The sequence below is a fragment of the Aethalodelphis obliquidens genome, unplaced genomic scaffold, assembly GCF_003676395.1.
Source record: "Aethalodelphis obliquidens isolate GAN/ISIS:26980383/991018 unplaced genomic scaffold, ASM367639v1 scaffold82, whole genome shotgun sequence".
In the NCBI taxonomy this organism is placed as follows: Eukaryota; Metazoa; Chordata; class Mammalia; order Artiodactyla; family Delphinidae; genus Aethalodelphis; species Aethalodelphis obliquidens.
The window spans coordinates 2009652-2035206 of NW_020838026.1; the positions used below are offsets into that span (position 1 = coordinate 2009652).

The following is a 25555-nucleotide window of genomic DNA, read 5'->3' on the forward strand; positions in this document are numbered from 1 at the left end:
TGTGTGTGTGTGTGTGTGTGTGTGTGTGTGTGTGTGTGTGTGTGTGTAGCCGTGTGTGTGTGTGTGTGTGTGTGTGTGTGTGTGTGTGTGTAGCCGTACTCCACGGCTGTGCTGTACGCTTCGTAAGATCAGGGTATGTGTCTTACATCTCTTGTTATTTTCCTTGCTGCCTTTTGGAAGTGACCATTCCTTTGGAAGGTATTCAAGGCTGCCTCTGCTCCTGTGCTTTGTGGAGCATTCTGACGCCCTCCTGTCTCTGCACCCCAAACAGGGCAGCCCTCTGCCTGGAATGCCCATCCTGAACTCCCTGGCTGTGCTGATTCCTCCCGTCCAGTCTCAGCTTCTCCTGGTTCTGTGCACTCTGCCTGGTTCCGTCCACCCCCGCGTTTCCCCCTCTAAGGCACTTACATTACTCTTCCTTGTACTTGTCCTTATGACCCCAAGACTCCCACTAGGATTGTCTTATACATCTGTATTCCTGCTGCCTGACACAGGCATCGGTGGACTCACAGTCTTGCATAATACACTTTCCTATAACCAGGGAATTGTAAAAAGAGTATTAGAAAAGGTATTGTTTAAACGGTTAAGTAATTTTCAGCGGCCTGTGTTGAACAGTACAACAATAATAGCACACGTTTATTCAGTAACTTTCCCCTGACAAGTTCAAAGCACTTTGCGTGTTCGGTATTGTTCTGTCCTTCACCCTTGATGACTTGGGTGAATCAGCGTTGCTTCTTGATGGATGTAATTTGGGCCTCCACCCTCACCACCCTCTGCATGAAACCTGGGTAGAATCATTTATCATTTGTTGAATAAATGGGTGAATGATGTGGTTTTGGGCTAATGGGAAAACGTACAGTCCTCTCTGTTCTTTTCTTTTGCTACTGACAACAGTGCAGTTGGAAATGAACCAGAGGCGACATGAGGATGTTCAACCAGATATACAGAATTTTCTTCCAATTAAAATCCACAAACGCTAAAATAATTGACTAAAAATAAATTTTAAAAAGATTCCAGCCTAGGGTGACCTCTCCTGCTTTAAAATTCCTTTAGCAATGATTAGAATTCATAGCTATTTAATTCAAACAGCCTTGGACATCTTTTCTTTTGATTGACTTGCTTCTTAAAACTGTTCATTGTTATTTAATATTGTATATTTTTTATATATTGTTTCCCCATTGCATTGTGTTCTCCTTAGCAGTGGGAACCTGTTTATCCCTAGCTGCAATTCATAAAAGGCCTAGGAGTTCCTGGGAACCTCCACTCATGCCTCTGTGAGGGTTAAGGAACGGAGGGAGGGAACAGAAGAAGGAGAGGCTGGGAGCACGACCCCTGGACTCCATCCTGGGCTTCTATACATGCTCTCACTCCCACCCCAGAAAAGCAGCCCACATTTTATAACTTAGTGAATTTTCAGTGTAGAATTTCATTGGCAGAGAGGGTTCCACTACTTGAGAAAAAGTTTGATAGGCACTAACTACTAAGGTACATGATCTGTGATATCATCTGATGTCTATTCTTTCTTCACTAAAATACAAGCTCCATGTGAGACAGGGGTATAGTGAGTATTGTAGGTAATATTTCATATGTAGGAGAAATTAACTAATTAATTTGAGAAAGAAGGAGTTATACAGAGATGGTCTTGATGGATATCTGATTGGCTTAAGGTGTTTAAACAGAGAGAACTTTTGAGTTTGGGATGATTTAAATGTAGTGTTACCGTATACTGTATTACCTGCACGGAGACCCTTTTAAAAATGAAAGGTGTGACACTGACTGTTAGGTCAACAGTTGTAGTCAGTGACTTCCTCTGGCAGAGCAGGACATATATTCACTTACTGAGTGACACACGTCTCAACAGGATGTTGCTTGAGGGCAAATTTGAAGATTGAACCTCTGGCAAAGAGGATTTCAGGTCCTATTTGTTTGTGCCCCATTAGAAGAGATCGTTACTCGCAGGAAACCATCCAGCCGTGGTCTTATTGCAGGGTACTTTACTCGCTTCTCCCAGTGTCGGGGTGACTAAAGATTGGGGCCATAACCAGAAGGGGTAAATGTTCCTTTGGGGCTGGAATGAAATATGCTATCAACAGCGCCAGTTCAGGCTCTGACACCGTGTGATGCAGAGATGAATTTGCTTCTCCGCTGGCAGACGCCTCTTCTGCTAACTGCCCCTCCCAAGCCCTTGATTGAGTTCTATCCACGAGAGGATATTCAGTTATTCGAAGGGCACCACCAAAGGTGGGAACACAGATGGGGAACAACCATCACCAGTTGGGGACTCTCCTCTGGGAACAAGGTGACTCTGAGTTAGAGGACCCCCAGCTGTTCACTGGACCCTCCAGCTATTCACTGGTCCCCAGCTATTCACTGGACCCCCAGCTGTTCACTGGACCCTCAGCTGTTCACTGGACCCCCAGCTGTTCACTGGACCCCCAGCTGTTCACTGGACCCTCAGCTATTCACTGGTCCCCAGCTGTTCACTGGACCCTCCAGCTTTATTTTCCTGCATTTCCAAGGCACCCACCTGATGAGTTCGATCGTTTGCAGCATAAAGGGATGTTGTGGTCCTGGGAATTTAAAATAAAGTAGAGGGACTTCCCTGGTGGTGCAGTGGTTAAGAATCCACCTGCCAATGCAGGGGACATGGGTTTGGTCCTTGGTCCGGGAAGATCCCACATGCCGCGGAGCAGCTAAGCCCGTGCACCACAACTACTGAGCCTGTGCTCTAGAGCCTGTGAGCCACAACTACTGAGCCCTCGTGCCACAACTACTGAAGCCCACGTGCCTAGAGCCCGTGCTCCACAGCAAGAGAAGCCACTGCAATGAGAAGCCTGTGCATCGCAATGAAGAGTAGCCCCTGCTTGCCACGACTAGAGGAAGCCCATGTGCAGCAACAAAGACCCAAAGCAGCCAAAGAAAAGAAAAAAAAGTAGAAATGAAATAAGGAAACCGAGAGAAACTCCTTTTCAGAGGCGGTATCAGGAGCATAGGACTAGATCAGGCCGTTTAAGAATGTCCCTGTTATGTTTTAGGAGAAGGGTTCGACCTGTAATATATCCAAGTTTATATGATACATTCTATTATAATGGTGTTACACTCTGTTCGTAAAATTACGAGTGTCTCCCAGGAAGAGGGTGAATCAGCCATTATACCAGCACTGCCCCTGACGTGTTTATTCGGTCCGGGTCAGGGCATGATTATTATACCCTACCGGGAAAAAAAAAAAAAAAAACTAAATTGATATTTTAGACTGAAAATCACATCGTTTGTAGGTGGTGTGCACGCCGGTGGTGTGCAGATATTACACGGCCCTGCAGTCGTGAAGCAGTTTATGTGCTGGTGTGGGTTTTCCACAGGTGAGTCCATCCTGCTTCCCATAGAGCCTCTTGATTGGGTGTGAAAGCAGCCCCCCTCACCTCTCTGCAACTGGCCCGTAGAATTGATTACCCAGAAACACGGACCCGCTTCCATCCCAGGGGCAGGGCTGCTCCCGCCACATTCCTCAGAAGCCCTGGGCACTAGTGCCCTGCTGTCTGAGCTCTGTCCTCAGCCCTGAGCCCCTCTGAGGGGCCTCAGTGTGAGCAGCCCCGGCAGAGGCAGGGGAGTATCCCCATCGTGGAGGGACTGCCCGGCGGCTCCTGATGGGGTATCAGCCTGCTGAAGCCTGGCCTCAGGAAGGTGGCCCCCGGCTCACTGCATGCCGGTCCTTGACCTCCTGGGTCAGAGGCTCACGATCAGACTTCTAAGATGAGTTCTGTTGCTGGCCTCCCCAAGGACTCGTGAGCAAATGCTGAGTTCCTCAGACCTTATTCCCCAAGAGCAGGTTACGGCCTGGAAGAAGCTGGGTCTGGTAGTAAAAGCAGAAGTGAGAAGTGGCTCTTCAGTCATGTGGGGTCTAAAACCAGAGACCGTGCAAATGAGACCCGGGTGACACAGTGTGCTTGGGAGGGGTCAAGCCGATAGATGTCCACTGAGTGGACACCTTAACTGCCCCCCACTCCTCCCCCAAAAAGGCCCCAGACTCTGCTCCTGTCATGTGCTTCGCACACAGTGAGCGCCTTTTCTTGCTCATCAAGTCAGTGAGAAGTGTGATGGGAAAGCACAGCATGAAAGTATCTGCTGGCTCGTGACTGCGATTCCCCCGAGGTGATGTAGGTGGGCAGGGTTTTCCCCTGCAGCCAGCACTCACTAACCAAGAGCCACCAGTAACTTCCCTCAGCGGAGCTGTGGTAAACTAACGCACACTCTCCAGAATCCTCCCGCCTCCCCACCTCACCCTGCTGTTCCCCCTTATGTGCTGTTCCAAGTCTGCCTGTTGAAGTGGGAGCATCTCAAGGCCTGTGTCCAGCACTGCTTGAGCTGCAAGCCCAGCGGCATCTCCTTGCACCATTGCCCCCAGCTAACCAGTATCCAACCTTTCCTTTCCACCGGATGCGCGGTGTAGATGGCATGCATTTATTGCGTTATTTCTGGCTGGGTTTATATTTAGGTGTGAATAAATCAGTCTTCTCCCCAGCTCTGGACAGTGAGACGAGGGAAAACTAGGACTGGGTCTCATTCGTGAATTCATTTCTTTCACTTGCATGTTTTCCAACAGCTCCCTGTGAGCCCGTATCACTCGCCAGGACTGGCACGGGGATGCCGCTGGGGACGTGGTGGACGGTCCTTGTCTTCACCGGGCTTCCTCTGAGTGGGACATGCCGGCGACAGAACAGGCATTTACGTTCTGAGGCAGAGTTCTCAAAGTGGCGCATTGACATCTTGGGACAGATAATTCTTTGTTGTGGGAGGCTGTCCTGTGCATAGTAGGGCCTTTAGCCTCATCCTGACCTTTACTTCCTGGGTGTCAGTAGCACCTCCTCCCCAGACCCTAGTTTTGGCAACAGAAGTGTCCTCAGAGGTTGCTAAGTGTCCCCTTTGGGGTAAAGTCACCAGGTTGGGAAACACTCCACTAAAGTGATAAATGTAAGGATCAAAACAGGCTCTACTGGAGCCTAGGGCAGGGCCCCCCTGGCAGGAAACAGATGGTTCAGACTGTTAACTTAGAACAATTGTAGGCAGGTTAATAAGGGGGTTATTACGAGGTGTGGAGACGGTGTGGGGAGGCCCACGGGTAGCGCTCTACCCAAGGCTGAAACAGGCAGCAGGTGAGGGACACAGTTACCGGTGCACTTTACCCAGGTGACCCAGGCGTGAGAGGTGACCTGCTGGGAACACACACCTGAGCTCCTTTCCTCCCTCTGACCACTCGCTGGGCTTCCCCTTGGCCACCCCAAGTAGACCCGTTCATGTATGTCAGACAGCCCAAGAAAGCAGGACAAAGAAGGGGCAGTGCGTCTGGAAGGTTGAAGAGGAAACATCTAGTATAACAGGCTTCCCTAAATGTGGAAAATCTAAGTTGAGCCCCAAAGGATGAATCAGTTACTCAGGGGAAAGAGGAGGGGAGACAGCGCGTGAATAACCCATGTGATCTCTGTTCCATGAAACTCAGTTACAAGAATCGTCGTTACACGTACAGTTCATTTGTCGAGCCTTCACCAGCCCGGCTGGTGAGGAATTCAGTGGAAGTCGTGTTTGGGGGGCTGTCTCTTCTCTCTAGAGGATCCCGAAGGCTGAGAAAACAATCTCTGGATCTCAGTCCTCAGTGGTGGGAACAATTCAATCCCCTGCATGAAGGAACAAAGGGCGGGAAGTGGGGCGAGTGCATCTCCGCTTCTGGATCCAGCTTCGTTGTCACCTGTCTGAGGTGCTGCTGTCACTTACTGGCTTTAGGGTGGGATATGCGCAGGTAGCCACCCTCCGCAACAGGCTGGTGGCAGATGCCTCCACACACCCCACCCCCAGGTTGGCCCACTTCCCCTTCCGCAACCTGACAGTTTGTTTTCCTGTTTCTTTTAAACAAAAGCCTGCATGCTAATCATCTTCTGGGTGCCTAGCAACTGCTCTAGACCCCAGGACACAAAAGTCATTAACAATCCAGAGGTGAGCTCAGAATCCAGGACTCACAGAGCCTGGCTTCGGGGGATGAGGCGGAGAAGACACCCTCACTCCTTCTGGTTTCCTACAGCTTGGAGAACAAAGCACACCCCGATTTCTCAGCAGAACAGCCTGCCATGTTACAAAGCAGGGACCGAACCCATGGCCATTTAGGCGGATGGAAGCCTGCTCTGTATGGCATAGAAAACCCGTGGGGCTGGAGTTTTAACAAGTGGATGGTAGAGGAAGATAGAAAACAGAGGGCCCGAGAACCTGCTCAGGCACCAGATCGACAGAACTTTCTACTGAGACCCATGCTGTCACCCCAGCACATCGGAGGAGCACACAGGACAGTCTGTGCCTCGTTATACTCCGCAGATCTACTTGCGGTTCTGATGAGACAGTCGGTCAGTACTTTCCACCAAGACTGAAAGCCCCCATTCACGTAGGGATGTAAGTGGAGGGCCCAGCAGAGCCAGTAGACAGAGGTGTGCCCCAAAGCTGGGGCACCCGCATAGCTAGGAGTCGTCACAGCCCTCCGGCGGCAGCCACTAGCCAGCCGGTAAAGGATGCAGTGTTGACTTACTGTCGCCTGTTCCCATGCTGAGTCTCTGGAGTGAAAACCCCAGAGCCAGGTGCTTTCTTCAGCAGGGCAGGGGCACTGCGAGGACAGTGCTGACCATGGGTCTTCTCCAGGGCTCTGCGCCTGGTCTCAGGAGTTAACCTGGATGCCTCTTCCCGGCTCCCTGTGTCCTACTTCCCCACCATCTTATCAGTGTCCTTGCTAATTCGACAAAGTTATTACCTGATTAATAACTCCTATGATAGAAGAGTTCCTGGATGAGTGTAGCCCAATTTACAATCTGCAGGTGATGGAAAAATTATGTTCAGTTCAGTAATAATTGATGGAAATGGTTTCTCCTCTTCTGCAGCTGATTGGTTTTGTAATTGTGATTTAATAATGGAAATATCACTTGTTTTCTTCTCAAGATGAATTGGCTTCTGATTTGCTAAGCTCAAGGCTCTTTGGGCTTGTTTATATCTTTGTCTTTCCTCATGAGACTGAGGTGTATTTCTTATTTTGCTATATTTTTCTTTGCACACATGCGCACACAGGGTTTGAATCAGTGGTTGAAAGAAACATTATTGGTGCTGGAATGAATTGGGAGATTGGGATTGACATATACGTATTAATATGTATAAAAGAGATAACTAATAAGAACCTGCTGTATAAAAAAAATAAATAAAATAAAATTCAAAAAGAAGAAACAGGGCTTCCCTGGTGGTGCAGTGGTTGAGAGTCTGCCTGCCGATGCAGGGGACACGGGTTCGTGCCCCGGTCCGGGAGGATCCCGCATGCCGCGGAGCGGCTGGGCCCGTGAGCCGTGGCCGCTGAGCCTGCGCGTCCGGAGCCTGTGCTCCGCAACAGGAGAGGCCACAGCAGTGAGAGGCCCGCGTACCGCAAAAAAAAAAAAAAAAAAAAGTGTTAGCTCTAATATTTGATAATCAATAGCTGGTTGAAAAATTAATGTTTCTTCTTTTTTTTTTTTTTTTTGTGGTACGCGGGCCTCTCACCGTTTTGGCCTCTCCCGTTGCGTAGCATAGGCTCCGGACGCGCAGGCTCAGCGGCCACGGCTCACGGGCCCAGCCGCTCCGCGGCATGCGGGATCCTCCCGGACCGGGGCACGAACCCGTGTCCCCTGCATCGGCAGGTGGACTCTCAACCACTGCACCACCAGGGAAACCCCTGGAGCTAACACTTTTTTAGAAATAATCTAATCTAATCCCTAATTTTTACCGGTGATAAAACAGGAAGCCCAAGGTGGTTAAGTAAGTAACTTACACAGAGAGTTAGAGATTGCTTTTGGACCCAGTAGAGTGCTATTTCCTAAGTAATGATGAAAGTTTGAAAAGGGTGGCTGTGGTACTGTGATTTATAACAACAAATACTTATTTGGCCTTTGTCCAGTTCCTAGCACGGAGCTTCTCAGGCCCTTGGAATTTCCTTTGATGGGAGGAAAGGTGTCTCTTGTGATGTGTATGAGGTGATTTTTGGATGACACTAAAGGTGGAGGCTGCTTGCCAGGGGAGCCAGTCCTGTGATTAGAGGGTTGGAACGTTCAGCCTTCGCCCCCAGCCCCCATGACTGGCTGGGAGGGGCCAGGGCTGGAGGTTGAGTTCAGTCACCAACCGCCAATGTTTCAACCACGCCTACATGACGGAGCCTCCAGGAAAAGCAAACAAACAAGAGAAGGAGGCTCGGGGAGCTTCCAGGTTGGTGAACAGGTGGAGATTCAGGGGCAGCGGTGACTCACAGGGCACGGAGTCTCCTTTCTCTGCACCTTGTTCTCCTGTGTCTCCCAGCTGGCTGCTTCTAAATTATATCCTTTTATACTAAACCGGTGATCAAGTCGGTAAAATGTTTCCCTGAGTTCTCTGAGCCGCTCTGGCAAATTAATCAAACCCAAGGAGGGGGTCGTGAGACCCTCCGATCTAGAGCCAGTCGGTCAGAAGCACAGAGCACAACCTGGACCTGCATTTGGCATCTGAAGTTGGGGGTCGGGGGACAGTCCTGCAGGGGCTCCAGGCAGAGAGCGTCAGAAGCGGGCTGGACTGCAGGACACCCAGCTGGTGCTGAGTTGCTCGGTGTCAGGACCTGGTGTCAGAATTGGAAAGGCTCCGTATTTTACTTTCCCAATTGATTGTTTCTCTGCTGCTATGCACGCATATCATACGTGTATCTGTGTGTTTATGTGTGTATAATATGTGAACCAAGTACATACCAAACTGTTACTTACATCAATTCCAGGACTTACCATCAGGGTACAATATTCTGTAATTGAAAGAAGCTCTAATGCTGCATATAAGTAGGATAAGTCAGGGTCACATTACAGGGTAGCTGACACTCCATCCTGACCCGTTCTCAGAATCTCCCTCTCAGGGTGGTCCTGGAAACCTACATGCACCACCTGTCCAGCTACTTGTCACCTACAGGCTCCAGGCCCTGCCCACTGTGGAGGGACACAAAAGACCACCTCCCAACCTCTCCATTTCTGTCCAGGATCCTTCGGTCCAGTCCTGCCCCTGGATCCCAGTCACCCTTACAATCCTCCCTACTTCTTTTTCTTTCAGTATTTATTTGTTTGGCTGCGTTGGGTCTTAGCTGCGGCCCGTGGGATTTTTTTAGTTGCGGCATGTGAACTCTTAGTTGCGGCATGTGGGATCTAGTTCCCTGACCAGGGATCAAACCCGGGCCCCCTGCACTGGGAATGTAGAGTCTTAGCCCCTGGACCATCAGGGAAGTCCACAGGCCTCCCTGGTTTTATCTCCTGAACTGCCATTGTTAGTCAAGAAGGCAGAGGCTCCATGCCCCCTAAGGTCACAAAAACAAAACTAACACAGGAATCTGAGCCAGTAGGAAAAACATCTAGGAATTCTCAGGACTCTCCTTCCTTCCCAGGTAAGAGGCATTAAACTTGAAACAGTTTAACATATGTGACCACATATGTGACCACAAAGTGTGAGGAAATCCAACAAAGGCAGGCAGGGCGAGGGCACAGCCGGGGCCTGGGAGCCCGTGCCTGAGCCTTCAGGTCCCAAGCCTTCCAGATCCAGAGGCAGCCCCAGCTTTCATGGGTAGAAAGAGGATCCATGCCTTCACCCAGAAGGCATGACCCAGAATCGTCAGGCTGTCCAGAGACTGACGTTAAGAGCACAGCAACCCTACTTAGAAAGACTGCCACAAAGAAAGTCAGGAACGGCGCAGTGACCTAGGACCTACGATGCCAGTTTCCTTTGCAGATAAGGGAATGGAGGCTGCGTGAAGCGAAGTGGGTTCCCTGAGCTCGGGGCTAATTAGTAGCAGAGCCAAGACCAGAACCTCAGCCTCTGGCTTCCCCTAGGCCTGCATTCATCAGGTTCTGCAGAGAAACAGAACCGATTAAATATAGAGGCGGATAAGACCAGATTGACTGTACGATCTGGCGTGGATAGTTAGAAGCCGAGACGACCCATGTCTCGAGTCTATAAGCTCGGGGAGCAGGGAAGCCGGTGATGGAGGCCGGTCTGGGATTCAGAGGTCTGGGAAGCAGGGCAGCGGACGGTGTAACTCCCTATCCTGGGGCCCTCAGCTGGGGCAGGTGGGAGACACTGCTGGTGTGAGTCCCAGAGCCTGAGGCTGCAGGCCTGGGGACCAGGAGTGCAGCTGTCTGAGGGCAGGAGAAGATGGACAGAGAATGTGCCCTCCTCCGCCCTTCTGTTCCTTTCAGGTCCTCCAAGGCCTGGATGAGGTGGCCACATTGGTGAGGGCGTCTGCCTCACTCAGTCTTCAGATTCAAATGCTAATCTCCCCGGAAACACCCTTGCAGACACATCCAGCAATAGTTACCAGTTATCCGGGCAGCCCGGAGCCATGTCAAGGTGCCACGTACACTAACCATCGTGGGGCCCCTCAGATCCCGTGGCTGTGTCTGTCTGGTGTAGCCGTCGCTGGTTCTGGCTCTGCAGGCGCAGGGGAGGGGTGGTCCCGAGCACGGGGTCCTCCCCGCGCCTGTTGCCCAGCATCTGTTCCCTGGTTGGGAAGTATCAGGAGGTGAGCCACGTAGCAAGGAGGGATATTCGTTGCGAACGCGGGGAGGACAGAAAGCAGAGAGCGCGTCGCTGTCCTGCATTTGGAGTGCACTTTTGCAAATGGGCCACAAATCATCTAAGGGGATTATTAGTTATACCTGTAAGACATTATTCCGATCTGCCCATCTAGAGGAGGGAAAAAGAATAGATACTTGTCAAAATTGGCGTGAATAGGAGTCTTGGCAGGGAAAGGAAATTATTAATTTTCTCCATTAATTCGAGACATTACCCCCAGACACACACAGCCCTTCATAACTGTCAGAACCTCTCTCCTCCCCATCACGGAGCAGCCGCACCATGGCGACAGATGAGGGCCACCTTGAAGTCACACGGCGTCTCTGTCCTTGGGTCTGCGTCGTCAAGACCCCAGACGGAGCGCGGGCGGCTAGGTCGGTTCCCCAGCACGCGTGCCCGGCCGCAGGGACCTTCAATGTTTCCTTAGGGGCCAATGGCCCTGAGCTCCTGGGGTTGGAGTTCTGTCCATCAACACCATGGTCATCAGTTTCAGGAACTAAAGAATTATTTAGGGTTCCTTGTCATAGCCCATATCGATAAGTTATGAGATTTACAAATGGCCTTAGAGGTCATCTGGTGCTATTTTTTATTTGATAGGAAAAAAAAAAAAAAACCCAAACACCTGGGACTTGGAATGGTAAAAACAGTTCCTCAAAATCACAGCCCATTAGTGGCAACACAGAGGGTAGACCCCAGGTCTCCTGATGTCTGATTCAGTGGTTTTCAGCCTTTATTCCTATGATTGGCCCAGAGTCATAGAAGGTCACGTGTAATGTGACCTCTATGGTGATGAGGCTAAAAAGGGAGGCCAAGGAGACCGATGCCTTTGGTGAGAGGTCAGCTTGATAAAGAGTCCAGCCTGGATGGCAGGTGGGAGACAGACTTGCCTAGAAGTAGCTCGAGGTGCAGATACGGAGAGTCCTTGACAAGAAAGTTTCCAAAGGGCCCCCGCATCACGGGAAGCGCTCCTGCCTCGCCCGGGCAGAGGCGTTGCCCTCTGAGCGCAGGGCTCCTAGCCCTCCCCTTCCAGCTCCCGCCATAGCTGAGCGGCACTGTGTCCCCTGATGCTGAAGAACCAGGCCCTGCTCTGCAACGTGGGCACTGACTCCGGCGTGGCCTGCACGCCGAGGGCTGCTTGGTTTCGTGGGCATTTTGCCTGGAAGCGAATATAAGGATTTCACAAATATTAATAATGAACAGTGATAATTAGCATCACTGCCATGCAGCCGTGCCCTTGGGGGCTAACATGGGGAGAGGACAAAGGAGAGAAGAAAAGAGAAGAAAGGGAACAAGGAGGAAAAGTCAGGCTGCATCAGGACCTCATCTGCGGAAATACGGCTGTGCTCTTCCTCCAAAAAGCCTGGAAATGACCACACTGAAATAAACCCGTTGGTTCAGAGTGCAAATAATAGGGCTGCTTTCAGTGCCCTGGGCCGTCCACAGCATTTCAGAAGGTGCACGTCCTGTCTCTGACCCACCGGGACTTCGGGCCCTTGAGCCCCTGCTGGGTTTCCCCGCCGGGGGCTGCAGTGCTCACCCCTCACTCGGCCTCTCACCCTGTTCTCCCAGAGAAGACACAGCTGGTGCGCCTGGAGCTCCAGGAGAGCAGAGCCCAGGGACCACTCTTGACCTTCGTCCAGGAGGGTCCTACAGCCAAGGGACCTTGTTTGGGACCCAATCACCGCCTCTTTGCTGGATGTACAGGCGTGAGTGTGGGCACAGCCCTGGGGCCTGATGCGGGCCTTTCTGTGGGCGGGGCGTACCGGCCGCAGGGCTTATCATCCAGACCAGCACACTACCGAGAACAGAGGGTGACTGTCGGTAATTACCCTGGGAAGACAGGTGTCAACTGGGACTGTTAGGCAAATCTAACAATACAGTCGCCCACCTATAAAAATAACAAAGGCGTGTTTGGCATTACTGTGCAAATACATCAGTCCCCGGGGAACTGAGCCGTTGCAGGTGGTGTGGAAGGGAAGTTTTAACTCCCCCCAAAGCAAGCGAGAGGGAAAGCATTCGCTCTTACGTTGCTCTGTTATTAGAAATAATTTCCAAGAGGGAGGGGGTGGGGAAGGAATGGTTGGGAGTTTGGGGTTAGCAGATGAAAACTGTTATATGCAGGATGCATAAACAACAAGGTCCTGCTATATAGCACAGGGAGCTGTATTCGCTATCCTCTCATAAACTGTAATGGAAAAGAAAAAATAGAAATAATTTTGAAGATTTTGGACTCCACCTGTCCCCCCACAGATTCTGACCCTGGAGGGTTTGCCATGGGCTCAAAAAGTCAGGTGGCTAAAGTGTCCTCAGGGATCTGGTGTTGGATACCCACTGGCTGTATCGGCCCCGGGGCATTGCCATTTCTCCAAAATATGGTTTTCTTTGGGAAACGGGGTCTGGGTTACTAGTGGTGCCCGCGTAGGCTGATGCCGGCAAGGTCAGGTCAAGCTGTCTGAAGACATACATACATGGAAGAAGCACTATCTCACGCATCTCCTTATCAGCTTTTTTTTTTTTTTTTAAAGCAGTAGTTTATTTAGAATAAAGCACAGAACTCATTTCACTATGTAGTTGTTAACACGGAAATAACCCTGTTGGTTCAGAGTGCAAATAATAGTAATAAAAGTGGAAAACATGTAACAGAAATTTTTCAAATGTCCTTAACATTTTGTCAGTAACATAGCTGTGTAAGCTCTGCTTTTGAAAGTGATGGATTTTTTTTTTTTTCAACCTCTACGTTTTGGTCTGAACTATTTATGTCTGTTTATATTTAGATACTTTTTAGAATATAAATGTTAGCTACGTTTTTAATCCAAGTCAGCCAACCTGTTCTCCAAATGGACTCAAGCTTCTGTCCTCAGCCATTTGTCTGCCTGTGCATGAAATCCCAGCTCTCTGCCTTCTGCATCCTCTTTCTCTCTGTCTGTCTGTCGTCTGTCTGTGTCCACCTCCTCTCTTCTCTCTCCGGCACACATTCTGAACTTTCATTTAAAGAGCACGGGCCGCATCCCCGCTGGTACCCTGGCTGTTTCTCTGGCACTCACTCGGGTCCCTTCCCTCTGGGTCAACAGTATCATCTAGGTTCCAAAAATCTCTGATTTGTGCTGATTTTTCCTACATCTCATGAACCCATCTGAGAGAGAGAACATAAGGAAAACCAAGCCGAGGGACCTCCCTGGCGGTCCAGTGGTTAGAAGGTTGCCGGGGGCTGATGCAGGGCCCCGCCCACAGGAGTGCAGTCGCTCTGTGAGCACGAGCCCAACAGCCTGTCTTTCACGTGCTCCCTGGTCATCCTGATGGGCCCTTGTGGCCCTGGATACCTCCAGGCCCCCTCCTTCCCAGACCTCCCTGCAGAGAGGCTCTCCACACCCCCTTCTCCTGCCCGCCCCGCCGTCGTATCCTCTGCATCTTGGCTTTGGTCCTCCTGGTAAGGAGAGCCCAGTGTCAGAGTCTGTGCTTCTGGACAGCCCCAGTCACTAGAGTCCTTCCCTCCTCGTGTTATCCCCCGCTGTCCCGTCAGAACATGGGAACCATCTGGGAAACTCACCCCTGCCAGGCCCCCGTCTGAGCCCCAGCTCCGGGAGCAGTACTAAGGGACTCCTTCCCCCGCTAGACGCCCGGTTAACTGGGACAGGGACCCGCCGATCCCGTCATTAGCCAGCAGACTGTCAGCCTCCCTCGGGGAAGGTCCCTGAGGCCACAGGCAGAGAAAAGTCGTCAGACCCCAACACAAAGAGCTTCTGTCACTGCCAGCAAATGAGACATTGACCCAGCGGCTCCGTCTCCAAACCAGAATGGCGTTAGCACAGTTCAGTTGCTCATATTAATTAAGGGAAAATGAGACAGTGGGTTCATCATCACACTTTTCGTGAAGTCCGGTGTGGGGAAGGGATGTGTCTGGGAGTTGGCGGCAGCCAAGGATGGCTAGAGCCATGTCCACACTCCCTGCATTAATGGCGGGGAGCCCAGAGTTGCTTATTGCCCGCGGTGTTGTAGGGAGAGGCTGGGGCTGGGGAGGACGGAGAGTGTGCAGAGGAGACCAGCAGAGACAGGAGACTGAGCGAGGAGAGAGGGAAAGCTGGGGGCGTTCTGGGATCCAACCCCCGAGCCATCACGTACTGACTGGACAGATGCTGCATGTTCAGCCTGAGCAGATGCAGAAACAAAGAGGTCAGAGAAGTGAGGGGTGTCATTCCCTCTCGGTGTGCCTGCAGCTGAGAGCGGACGACACCACACGGGCAGCGAGTGCTGAGGTTCGCGGCTGAGGTCCTGTGAGCCCAGCTATCCCCAGTGTTGAACCTCACCCCGGTTCCCACCTCGAGCATGTTCTAAGGTTTCTGTCCTTTGAAAGAAGGAGGCTCCTGTGTCAGGTGTGTGATGGAGAAGGACGCCAGGGGACCCCTAGGAAGCAGGGGGAGGCAGCTCCCAGCTCCTCTCCCATGCCATCAGTCCTGGCCCCCTCACTGTGGGAGACGGGGGACCCGGATAATGGATGAGGTTATCTGCTCCGACAGTTAAGCAGGGACAAGACCATGGCCTACGAGTGAGGGCTGCACTGCTGATCCCATCACCTTCCCCAGACACTCCGCTTGGTTCTAGGGGGCCTCCTCACCCCGGACTCTCCATTTCAAGGCAGCCCTGGCACTCAGGTCCAGTTTGGGGCCTGTGGGCAGTACCTACTCAGGCTGAGGCCTCGCACTGCACCAGTCCAGCTGTCTTGGGTTCACAGGGAGAAGGGCAAGATCTGGGTCAGCCTAGGATGCCAAGCCCAGATTGCAGGCCACCTTGACAGCCATGAAGCTGAGGTTTTTTGTTTTTGTTTTTGTTTTTTTTGCGGTACGCAGGCCTCTCACTGTTGTGACCTCTCCCGTTGCGGAGCACAGGCTCCGGACGCGCAGGCTCAGCGGCCATGGTTCACGGGCCCAGCCGCTCTGCGGCATGTGGGATCTTCCTGGACCGGGGCACGAACCCGCGTCCCCTGCATCGGCAGGCGGACTCTCAACCACTGCGCCACCAGGGAAGCCCGAAGCTGAGGTTTTGATCTGCCTGCAGCTCATTTTCTGCAATTATGTTCCATGGGCCAGCATCCTGGAGAGAGAGGGACGAGGGACAGGACTTGGGCGCCCACCCCCATGTGCACCCCTGACAACGTCTGTCTTGTCCCTCACACCTTCAGGGACAGCAGCAGAGGGAGAGGGCGGCTTCAGACACTCCCTTCCCTTTGCCTCATCTGGCTCCGGACCCCGGGGGCAGGGTTTCCGGCAGATACACAGCCTTCCAGTGAACACCCCTTTTTCCTGAGCCTCGTGCACTCTTCACAGGAGTAGTTTCAGCTCCTGGATCACTCGGAGGGCTGTCCTGCTTGCTGAGTGGGTGAGAGGCTGTTTATTTCCCAGGGTCGACCAGAAAGCCCAGGTGTGGTCTAGCAGGGCAGTGGCATGCACGTGGTTGTTGAGGTGTTTGATTCCAAGTTTCCAAGGTCGGCATCAGTAGGAATCGTCTGTAATAGCCCCTCTTGCTGGGCAGCAGGGAAGCGGATTTCTGGCTTTCCCTGCCGTGTGAGTCCATTGCCCCCCGGGGCCTCCATCCCCCCCCCAACCCCCCCGCCCACTGCCTTCCTTCTGGCCGCGTCTCCTCTACCCCCGCTTTCTTGCTCATCTGTGTTCTCCTTCCGTGGCCGTTCCTCCCCGATGCTCTCGCCTCCCTGAACTGATGCCTCTGTCCATCCATGGTCCCCCCACCCGGCTCGTTTCCTCTAGGGCGCCCGCCCCCAGGCATGTGCCATTGTGAGTCACCTCCTGACAGGTCTCATGGCAAAAGCTGTGACAGGTGCTGGCATTTAACCTCAAAGCATCTTCCCCAGACAGAGCGGCAGCTTTTCCGTGGCTGATGAGGAAGGGCAGAGGGGATGGGGCACCTCCCTAGCAACTTCTGATCATTTCAAAGGGAGAAGCCGGGCAGGGTTTGCCTCCAACTGGGGAGGATTTCTTGAATGATGTGAACGGTCAGGCAAAGGAACAGGCCACCCCCGGAATCATCCCTGGGGACATCCCCGCGGAGGGGCAGATACTCTGTCAGGGACAGTCATCCAGGAAAGTGGGAGGCTAACTTCTCTGACCCCCCTGGTACTTCCAGCTCTATAATTCTGAGGAATTGGCTGAGGAAAAAAGAAGGGAAAATTGGGCCCAGAGTGAAGGCTGAGAAACAGCTGGCTCAGAAGGATGAGGATGAAAAGGGAGAAAGCAGAAGTGGGTCAGGAAGCGTCCGGGTTTTACTGTGGACTTCCTCTTCGAGCTCTTCATCCCTGAATGCTTAGTTTTTTTCCGTCTCTAATAAATCTTTCTGACCCACCATGCCTTACTTAAGGGGTCTAAAAGCAATTAAGAATGGAAAAATTGAGCCTGGGGAGAAAAAACATAAAGCACTGCAGGTCTGGGCTCATGAGATCGTGGACCACCCAAAGTCAACGACTTTGCCTTCTACATCCTCTCCACCCACGGCATCTAGCCCATCACCTCTCTCACTGTCAGGGATGAGTAAGATAGCCACCGGTCTCATCGGGGACAGCCGGCCGGGCCAGGGACCCTTCTTCCCAGGGGTGGCCTGCTCCCCCGTTTCTGAGATGGCCCAGACCCTGCTCGTGGACACTCTGCTCATTCCTTGCACTCCGTGACTGTTAGGTCGGAATATGTGTCCCTGCAGAAGAGGCCGCCCTGTGCCCACGGAACTATGGGGCCGGCTCAGCCCTTCCCCAAGCACGAGACCTGCGTCTGTGGGGTCTGAGTCCAGGGACCTCCCCCATCCCTGATAAATGGCCCCATTTGTATCCTTGCAGATCTTAATCTTCCTAATACAGTGGACTGAACTTATCTTCTTCAAAGCGCTCCTCCGTGGAAAGAAAGAACCCGCATTTTTTAATATATTTCAGCCAGTGATGCAGAGCCCACTTGCTTTGGCTTCCAGTCATGTTATATTGGGCTGTCCGAATGCACAGGGCAGGGTGACATGCCTCTGGGTTACTGGCTTATTACAGGACCTCTTACCATGAAGCAAAACTGCGGGGCAGACTTGAAGCTTTCTTTTCTTTCAAGTCCCTTTTGAATGTGTCTTCAGAACCTTTCCCATGGCATCCAGATCACACCGTCTGCCTTTCTTTCCTTCCTTGCACCAGTGCATCCTTCGTCGTCCTCCTCCCTCCTTTCCTGTCCCCCCTCTTGTGGTCCCCCCCTGCCTCCCCCGCCCAGTCAGCAGTCTGCCTTCCTAGCAAACAGGATTCAAACATTTGTTCCCTCCTGCCCTTTTCTCTGCAGCATGGAATCAGGATTTTACATCGCAACCAGAACTGGAGAGGGCAGGGAAAGCATTCCACCTTGCAGTTTCCTAGGTCTCCAGGCCTTTAGCAACCTAGATTGTTTGTGCTTTACAAATCTCACCCAGTATTCAAAGCAATTAAGAAAATAGCATCTCCGTCTCCTTCCATGGACCTGAGGTGAGGACAGGTGTCAACATCTTCCCTTTCTTAGCAAAGAAAGCTGGGTTCGAGTGGGCGCGTGTTTTGCAGTAAGATCACAAAGACTCAGTGGAAAAGTAGCTTCAGGGGTCCACATCCTCAGCGTCAGTGTGCCCGGCAAAGCTCTCAACTCCAGAGAGAGGGTGTCTCTTGAGATGCCGGCTCCACGAGGATCTCAACGCAAAGGGCAGGCAGGAAACGTCGCTGACCCCTTCACAGACCCAGATGCACATGTGAGTAAGAACGGGCTGAGAACAGCGCTTGGTGGAGAGCGTGGGCCCCAGGCCAGCAGCACGGAAATCCTGGGACACTTGGTAGAAATGCAAAACCCTAGGGCCACCCTAGACCTACCACATCAGAATCTATCTATAGATACAGATATAAAAACTTGGAGGAATTTATATGCAAATTAAAACCCGAGAACCAGTTACTTTATAGAACTAACTTGACAAAATTCATTTTCTCACTTAATGAGGTAGTATTATTGTAACGATCCCCATTTTATGTGAAACACTGTTCCCTCCTCCCTCTCTTTTTTTGCTGTCACATAACAGTCCATAAAAACAGCAGTACAGATAGTGAAGATAAATTCCCGCATTGCAGAGGGTGGCCTTGTTGTCCAGCAATTCCCCCCAACTCCCCCAATTCAAAGACAGGAACTTTGAAAGTTTTGAGGAAGATGCTGCAGAGCAGGTGCTTCCTGGGGTCTAGGGTGCCCTGCTGGCCCCACTGTAGGTACAGCTAGTGCCCTGCCGGCCCCACTGTAGGTACAGCTAGTGCCCTGCCGGCCCCACTAGGTACAGCTAGTGCCCTGCCGGCCCCACTGTAGGTATAGCTAGTGCCCTGCCGGCCCCACTAGGTATAGCTAGTGCCCTGCCGGCCCCACTAGGTATAGCTAGTGCCCTGCCGGCCCCACTGTAGGTACAGCTAGTGCCCTGCCAGCCCCACTAGGTATAGCTAGTGCCCTGCCAGCCCCACTGTAGGTACAGCTCATTTGTTTGGCTAAGTGCAGGGGGGTTAATTACCTGTGGCAAATACACTGCGGTACATTTTGAAAGAATGATGGAGTCTTAGTAGGAGAGAGCCATCCTTTCCATCCTGCTGTATTTATTTACCACAAGGAAGGCACACTGAATCTGGAAAGTCGTTTTGGTCTGATTTTATTGTTGTTTAATCCTTAAAACCACTTAGATTGGTCAACCAGCATCATTTCAATGAGCGAGGCCATTTTTGTCTTTATTAGACGTCCTGAAATAAGTGATTTCAGAATCCCCTTCAACTCTGAGATTCTTTAAGTCTAAGAGAAATAAGGAGAAAAGGGTGAGAGGATGTTGACATCCTTCCTTTGAGAGGAAGCTTTGAGGAATTAGACATGAACCAGCCTGGGTGATTAATGTCTGCTGGGGTCGAGCATCGTAACCAGCACCACCACCCTGAGGCCCCAACAGGCAGGGCCCCGGGAGGCACCCACTCTGGAGCATCTTCCTCAGAATTTTCAAAGTTCCCATCCGGTGCCTGGGACCAGCATAGGCCAGCAGTGCCATTCAGGAGTGACACTCAGATCTCAGACTGGGAAGTGTGCACTTGTCCCAATCCCCACTTCCCCCCTTCGCCTCGACTTCCAGCCAGTCCTCACATGGGTTCAACCAGATTCCCAAGATCCTGAAATTCTCACCTGTGGGCTTGTCCTGGGGCCTGTCAACCGGCCTAAGTTCCAGGAGGGTGCCCTGGTAAGTGGACTGCCTGGCTGGCCGACGGACGCACGATTTCCTTCAAAGAATAGCGTGAGATTGGGCTCCTAGCTGACTCCGAGTGACTCGGTTTGTTACCTATTTGCCTGGAGCCCCACACCTTCTGGGGTTGGCCTTGATCACCAACATCCAGACACTGAAGGTAGAGCCTGGGTGACCTTGGTGACCTTGGTGGGGCTGGGTGATGGGGGCAAGGGAGGCCCCGGGAGCTGAAAAGCCAGTGTCCTGGGAAAGGGGCAGGGTGGTGGGGATACCCCAGTGCTTCCACGTGGAGCAGAGTCAGGATGCCACAGCAGCGGCCTCATGTCTGCCCATCAGCCCATCCCCATGACACCCCACTTCCTGCGCCAAACCCATCGTGGGCCCAGACTTCGTTTGTCGAGCAACCATTGGATCAGCTATGCTTCTACGGGGAGTGAGAAAAGTTACCATGTGTTTTTATCATCCTGAAAGCTAATTTTGCTCTCATGCCGGGAGCATAAAAAGGAATCAGGTATCAGGCTTAAAAGAAATGCAAATGGCTGTACCTTCTCGGCCTTTGGGTTGGCTGGGTTTTCACAGGAGCCTGGCGCTTTGACAGCCTCAGGACATTTGTGTTTTAAGCCAGAAGGTCTGTCCTCTTTGCAAGCACAGGGGTCAGACTGTGAAAGAGCACGTAACAGTGACTGCAAGAAATGTCAGTTTTGCAGCCCCCGAGTATTCAGGATCATGAATTGCAGGCTTCCCAAAAGCCCGAGAATGACGCCTCCAGAATGTCCTACAAAGCCGGGTATTACACCCACTGAGCTCCCTCACCCCAGGTTCTGGGGATCTCAGGGTTATTTTATGTTGGCAAATGTTTATTGAGCACCTACTACATAGCAGGCAAGAAGGGCTTCCTCATTCATTCATTCTCCACTTTATCTTCTCCAGGACAGTTTGAAACCAACCGGCTGCTTTGTGTCTGTCTGTATCAAACTGTTAAATGGTCACTTATTCATTCTGCGAGTAGTTAGTAGTTTGTACTCTGTGTACAAAGGCATCTCTACATTGTGAAAAATGAAGATGTCTATACTCACATACCCTAAAGTTATTCCCACATTTTTGATCATGACAGTTCTGTTTAAGAATATCAGAGCTTACTAATGTGCCACAGTATTTCATATGTACTCTTAATTATCATGTAAGAAAAATAATAACATGCCCTTCTTATCAAATGGTGTGAAAAGTTAAAGTGACTTGGACAAAAATCCATTGATCCAAGACTCAAGCAGAGAATTTCTTCAAATGCTTTGGGGCCAGGCTTCCCTGGTGGCGCAGTGGTTGAGAGTCCGCCTGCCGATGCAGGGGACGCGGGTTCGTGCCCAGGTCCGGGAGGATCCCACATGCCGCGGAGCGGCTGGGCCCGTGAGCCATGGCCGCTGAGCCTGCGCGTCCGGAGCCTGTGCTCCGCAACGGGAGAGGCCACAGCAGTGAGAGGCCCGCGTACCACAAAAAAAAAAAAAAAAAAAATTACTTTGGGGCCAACATAATGTCCAGAATCTTTGACTTGATATTCAAACCCCCATTCTATGGCTTTTTGTATTCCTTCTCTTCCAAGCTCTGTGAGTACAGTTACGCCCCTGGTTTCACAGTTTCTTGATTGTCTCTGTCTGCTTCTTTCCTCCCAGATGGCCAGGGCTTTGTGAGTGAGGACGAATACCTGGAAATCTCTGACATCAAACGTGACCAGTCCGGGGAGTACGAATGCAGCGCCTTGAATGATGTTGCTGCCCCTGATGTGCGGAAAGTAAAAATCACTGTCAACTGTGAGTAGCCCCACTGTCAGCGAGTTCCAGCGGAAAGGAGGGCATGGGGGCTGAGGGGACCAAGAGGTAATGGCAGTGTCATCTTCTGATAGACCCAAGTTGTTTCCAGCAGGAAAATACAGTATCAGATTGCTGTGCTTGTCACCACCGCCAGGGCCATGGACTGTCAGGACTTTTAGCTAATGGGGAGACTCATGAACTCTGGGTTAGTGTGAAGGCTTGAAGAGATGCTGGGGTAAACGCAGTATCTTCAAGCAAGAAGTCCTCTTCCTAAAATACATGATCGTTTAGCTGGGAAGGGGGACGTGCACGGCACGTGACGGATGTGCGTCTCACCTGTCTCACGGACTCGCTCTGCATCTCCCTGCAGACCCTCCCTACATCTCCAAAGCCAGGAACACGGGTGTCTCTGTGGGCCAGAAGGGCATCCTGAGCTGTGAAGCCTCTGCAGTGCCCACGGCTGAGTTCCAGTGGTTCAAGGAAGATACCAGGTACCTTGAAAGCGGAAACAGGGCATGTCCGAAGCAGAGCTGATGGATCGTTCCCCACGTGCAAGGAGGGTGATGAAGTCCAGGGGGAAGGTTCGGCAAAAGCAAACTGATTACAGCCTCCATTATAACAGAGTCTCCTTTTAGAACCAGAAACAAAACACGGAGGGGGCTGGGAAGTGGACAAAACTGATGGACCTTGTTTCAGAATCAGATTAGCTGTAGACACGGTGGTCTTCAAGGACTAGGGGAATGCGGCCCTGGAGCGTGGGCACCCTTCCCTTTCGGCCCCTGATGGCGGCCGCGGTGCTTACAGCTGGAGGGTAGATGGGCCGGCTTAGTCCAAGGGAAGGGCTGTGTGAGGAGAGTGTGTGCGTGGATCCCTCTGCGCCGTCTGGACTTCCCGGGGCCCTCCTGTCTGCTGCCTCACTGTGTGTGTGCAACCAAACCCGTCGCTCCTCCTCTTTCTTTGCAGGCTGGCCACCGGCCTGGACGGCCTGAGGATTGAGAACAGAGGCCACATATCCACACTGACCTTCTTCAACGTCTCAGAGAAGGATTATGGGAACTACACTTGTGTGGCCATGAACAAGCTTGGGAACACCAACGCCAGCATCACGCTGTATGGTGAGTGCAGGAGGCCTGGACGCGGGGCTTGGCGGGCCGGGGCTGCAGGGACTCGGGAGGGAGGAGGGCGCACCCTGCTTGGCCTGTGTCCATCCACAGGGCTCAACCCCCCACCTTAGATGCAAACGCACCTCTACCTCATTCTCCTGGCACACGGTACGTGGTGTTTGCAAGGTAACTGATAGCTCCTGGTCTCGTGCAAGGTGAGCTGTGCACCTCAGCAAAGGAATCAACCTAACTCTGAACCAGGTTGTGCAGTGGTTACCGTAAACACGACGGAACCGTGGAGCAGGTCGATTGTAGTACTGTCTCCTGGTCGGAGGGCAAATTAGATATAGTTTTAAGATACCCTCTACAGTAAGAGTCGATGACTCCAGGGATCATATTAAAAATCTTAAACCAAGTTACCTGCTGCCATCATGATTCTCATGTTGACTGCATGTCACGTTCTCATTCATTGAAATGAACGGAGCAGGGGGCTTGAGTCCTCATCGGGACGACTGCTCTGTCCACAGCTGAGACAGCCATCCCTTCTCTGAAGGTCTCTCCCTCCCACACGGTGGGAGGGGCCTCCAGAGTGGCCCTTCGGGGGACCTCACCCTCCCTCCCTCAGCTCTCGCGCTGCTGTGTCCATCTCCTCGTGCCACATTTCACCCCACGGGCCAGGCCCAGCTTGTGGCGATTGTCCGTGTGTGTATGTGCATGTTTATTTGCTGAGATTTGGTTAGAGGGAAGCGTCTGGTGAATAGGACGGAAGGGTATTCATTTTTCACGTGGACCTCAGACCCAGAACAAGCTTTCAGCATTGACATGAACTAAACTTTGTCCACCAGCCATCTGAAATGTGTGATCTATGTCTTTTGTTTTCTCTCTGCATTGTGTGTGCATTTTGCTGTGTGTGTCTTAGAACTAAGCCCCTCATCAGCAGTGGCAGGTGGGTACAGCACGTTCCTTCCCTCCTCTGCCTGCCTGAATGCCTGTGCTTTTGATTCCCACCCTCCTTCAGAGACAGGCTCGCCAGCTCCACCACCTTGGTGTATTTCTCCTCAGTGGCTAGACTTCAGGGGGTTGGTCTGCACAGGTTAGGTAGCAAGCATGTAGAATATGATGGCTTTCACACACGTGCATATGAAATATCGTTATATGTTTCCGGAGAAGGGCTTCCCCCCCTCCCACCCAAACAAACAAACAATAAACTTCTACTTGGTGGCCTCAGCAGCAGCAGCGAGGGGAACCCAGCCTAGACACCAAGTGGATTACCAGATGATTTTCTCCATGGGGAAATCACACTAGCATGAATGTATAATTTCTCCAGCCCAAGGCAGAAAGGGCTAATGACTTAATTCTGAAAGCTTCATTTTCAAATGGAAGTACTTGGGTCATTATTCATAATGATCATAATATCATCTACCGTTTACCAAGTATTTATTGGTTTCCAGGCATCATGCTAGTTCCGTGCAAGACAGGTTACTAGCCCCATTTTAAAGATGGGTAAGAGGAGGACCCAGGAGGCTAAGTGACACTGAAGTACGCATAGCTAGTGAAGAGGTGCTGGCGAGTTTGCCCAGAGGATGAGGGTGTGAACCATGGGCACACACACTCCCTCACGCTCCCTCACGTGCCAGATGGGGCCTCAGCTCTGCAGCTGCCCTTCCCACAGCTCTGGATCCGAGACAATCACGGGCCACTGGCTCTGCCCACACCTCGGTGTCTGTGAATGTCCATCCCTAGGTCTTGATAAAACTTAGAAGAGGTGTGGCTGGGTTGCTGCTCTGCCACTGACCCTGCCGTCACCCCTGAGTCGGTGGGGTTGCCCGTGGCGGGATGTGGCTGACAGTGGGGTTCCAGGACTGACAACGAGGTGATCCGGGCGCTTGTCCCTCTGTACCATTGACTCAGGAGAGAAGTGTGTCACAGCCGACAACAACAGTGTGTGGAGATGAATGTACGTTCGCCGGCTAGGGCTGCCGCAACTGAGTAGCACAGGCTGGGGCTGAGACCACCAAAGCTTGTTTTCTCACAGTTCTGGAGGCCAGAGGGCCGAGATCAAGCCAGGAAGATCTGTCAGCTGATTTTGATGAGGGCTTTCGTCCTGGCTCGTAGACGACCATCGTTCTCACATGGCCTTTCCCCTGAGCATGTGAGGAGAGGGAGACGGAGAGGAGGGAGTGGGAGAGAGAGAGGAGGGAGAGAGTAGGGAGAGGGAGAGTGAGGAGTGGGAGAGGGAGTGGGAGAATGAGAGGGAGAGGAATAGGAGGGTGAGGGAGAGGAGGGAGGAAGGAGAGGGAGTGGGAGAGGGAGGGGAAGAATGAGAGGGAGAGGGGGGAGAAGGAGAGGGAGGGAGAGAGAGGATGGAGAGGGACAGGAGGGGGAGGAGAGGTAGAGGGAGTGGGAGAGAGAGAGGAAGGAGAGGGAGTGGGAGAGGAGGAGGAGGGATGGAGAGGGAGGAGTGGGGGAGGAAGGAGCAGGAGAGGGAGAAGAGGGAGGGTGAGAGGGAGGAGGGAGGAAGGAGAGGGAGTGGGAGAGGGAGTGGAAGAATGAGAGGGAGAGGGGGGAGAAGGAGAGGGAGGGAGAGAGAGGATGGAGAGGGACAGGAGGGGGAGGAGAGGTAGAGGGAGTGGGAGAGAGAGAGGAAGGAGAGGGAGGGGGAGAGGAGGAGGAGGGAGGGAGAGGGAGGAGGGGGGGAGGAAGGAGCAGGAGAGGGAGAAGAGGGAGGGTGAGAGGGAGAGAGAGGAAGAGGGAGAGAAGAAGGAGGAGAGGGAGAATGAG

General features: G+C 52.1%; 1 protein-coding gene across 2 annotated transcripts in view; it reads left to right on the top strand.

Moving 5' to 3' along the window:
- The window catches only part of OPCML (opioid binding protein/cell adhesion molecule like), a 498943-nt gene that overhangs the window by 461158 nt on the left and 12230 nt on the right, over nt 1-25555 (top strand). The window contains exons 4-7 of one of the 2 annotated variants that reach the window (XM_027092918.1): nt 21534-21671; nt 22042-22162; nt 22635-22786; nt 23694-23720. In XM_027092918.1, the coding sequence (XP_026948719.1) occupies nt 21534-21671; nt 22042-22162; nt 22635-22786; nt 23694-23720 (438 nt within the window). The remainder of the gene's footprint in view (nt 1-21533; nt 21672-22041; nt 22163-22634; nt 22787-23693; nt 23721-25555) is intronic. The other variant, XM_027092919.1, reaches the window with a different exon arrangement.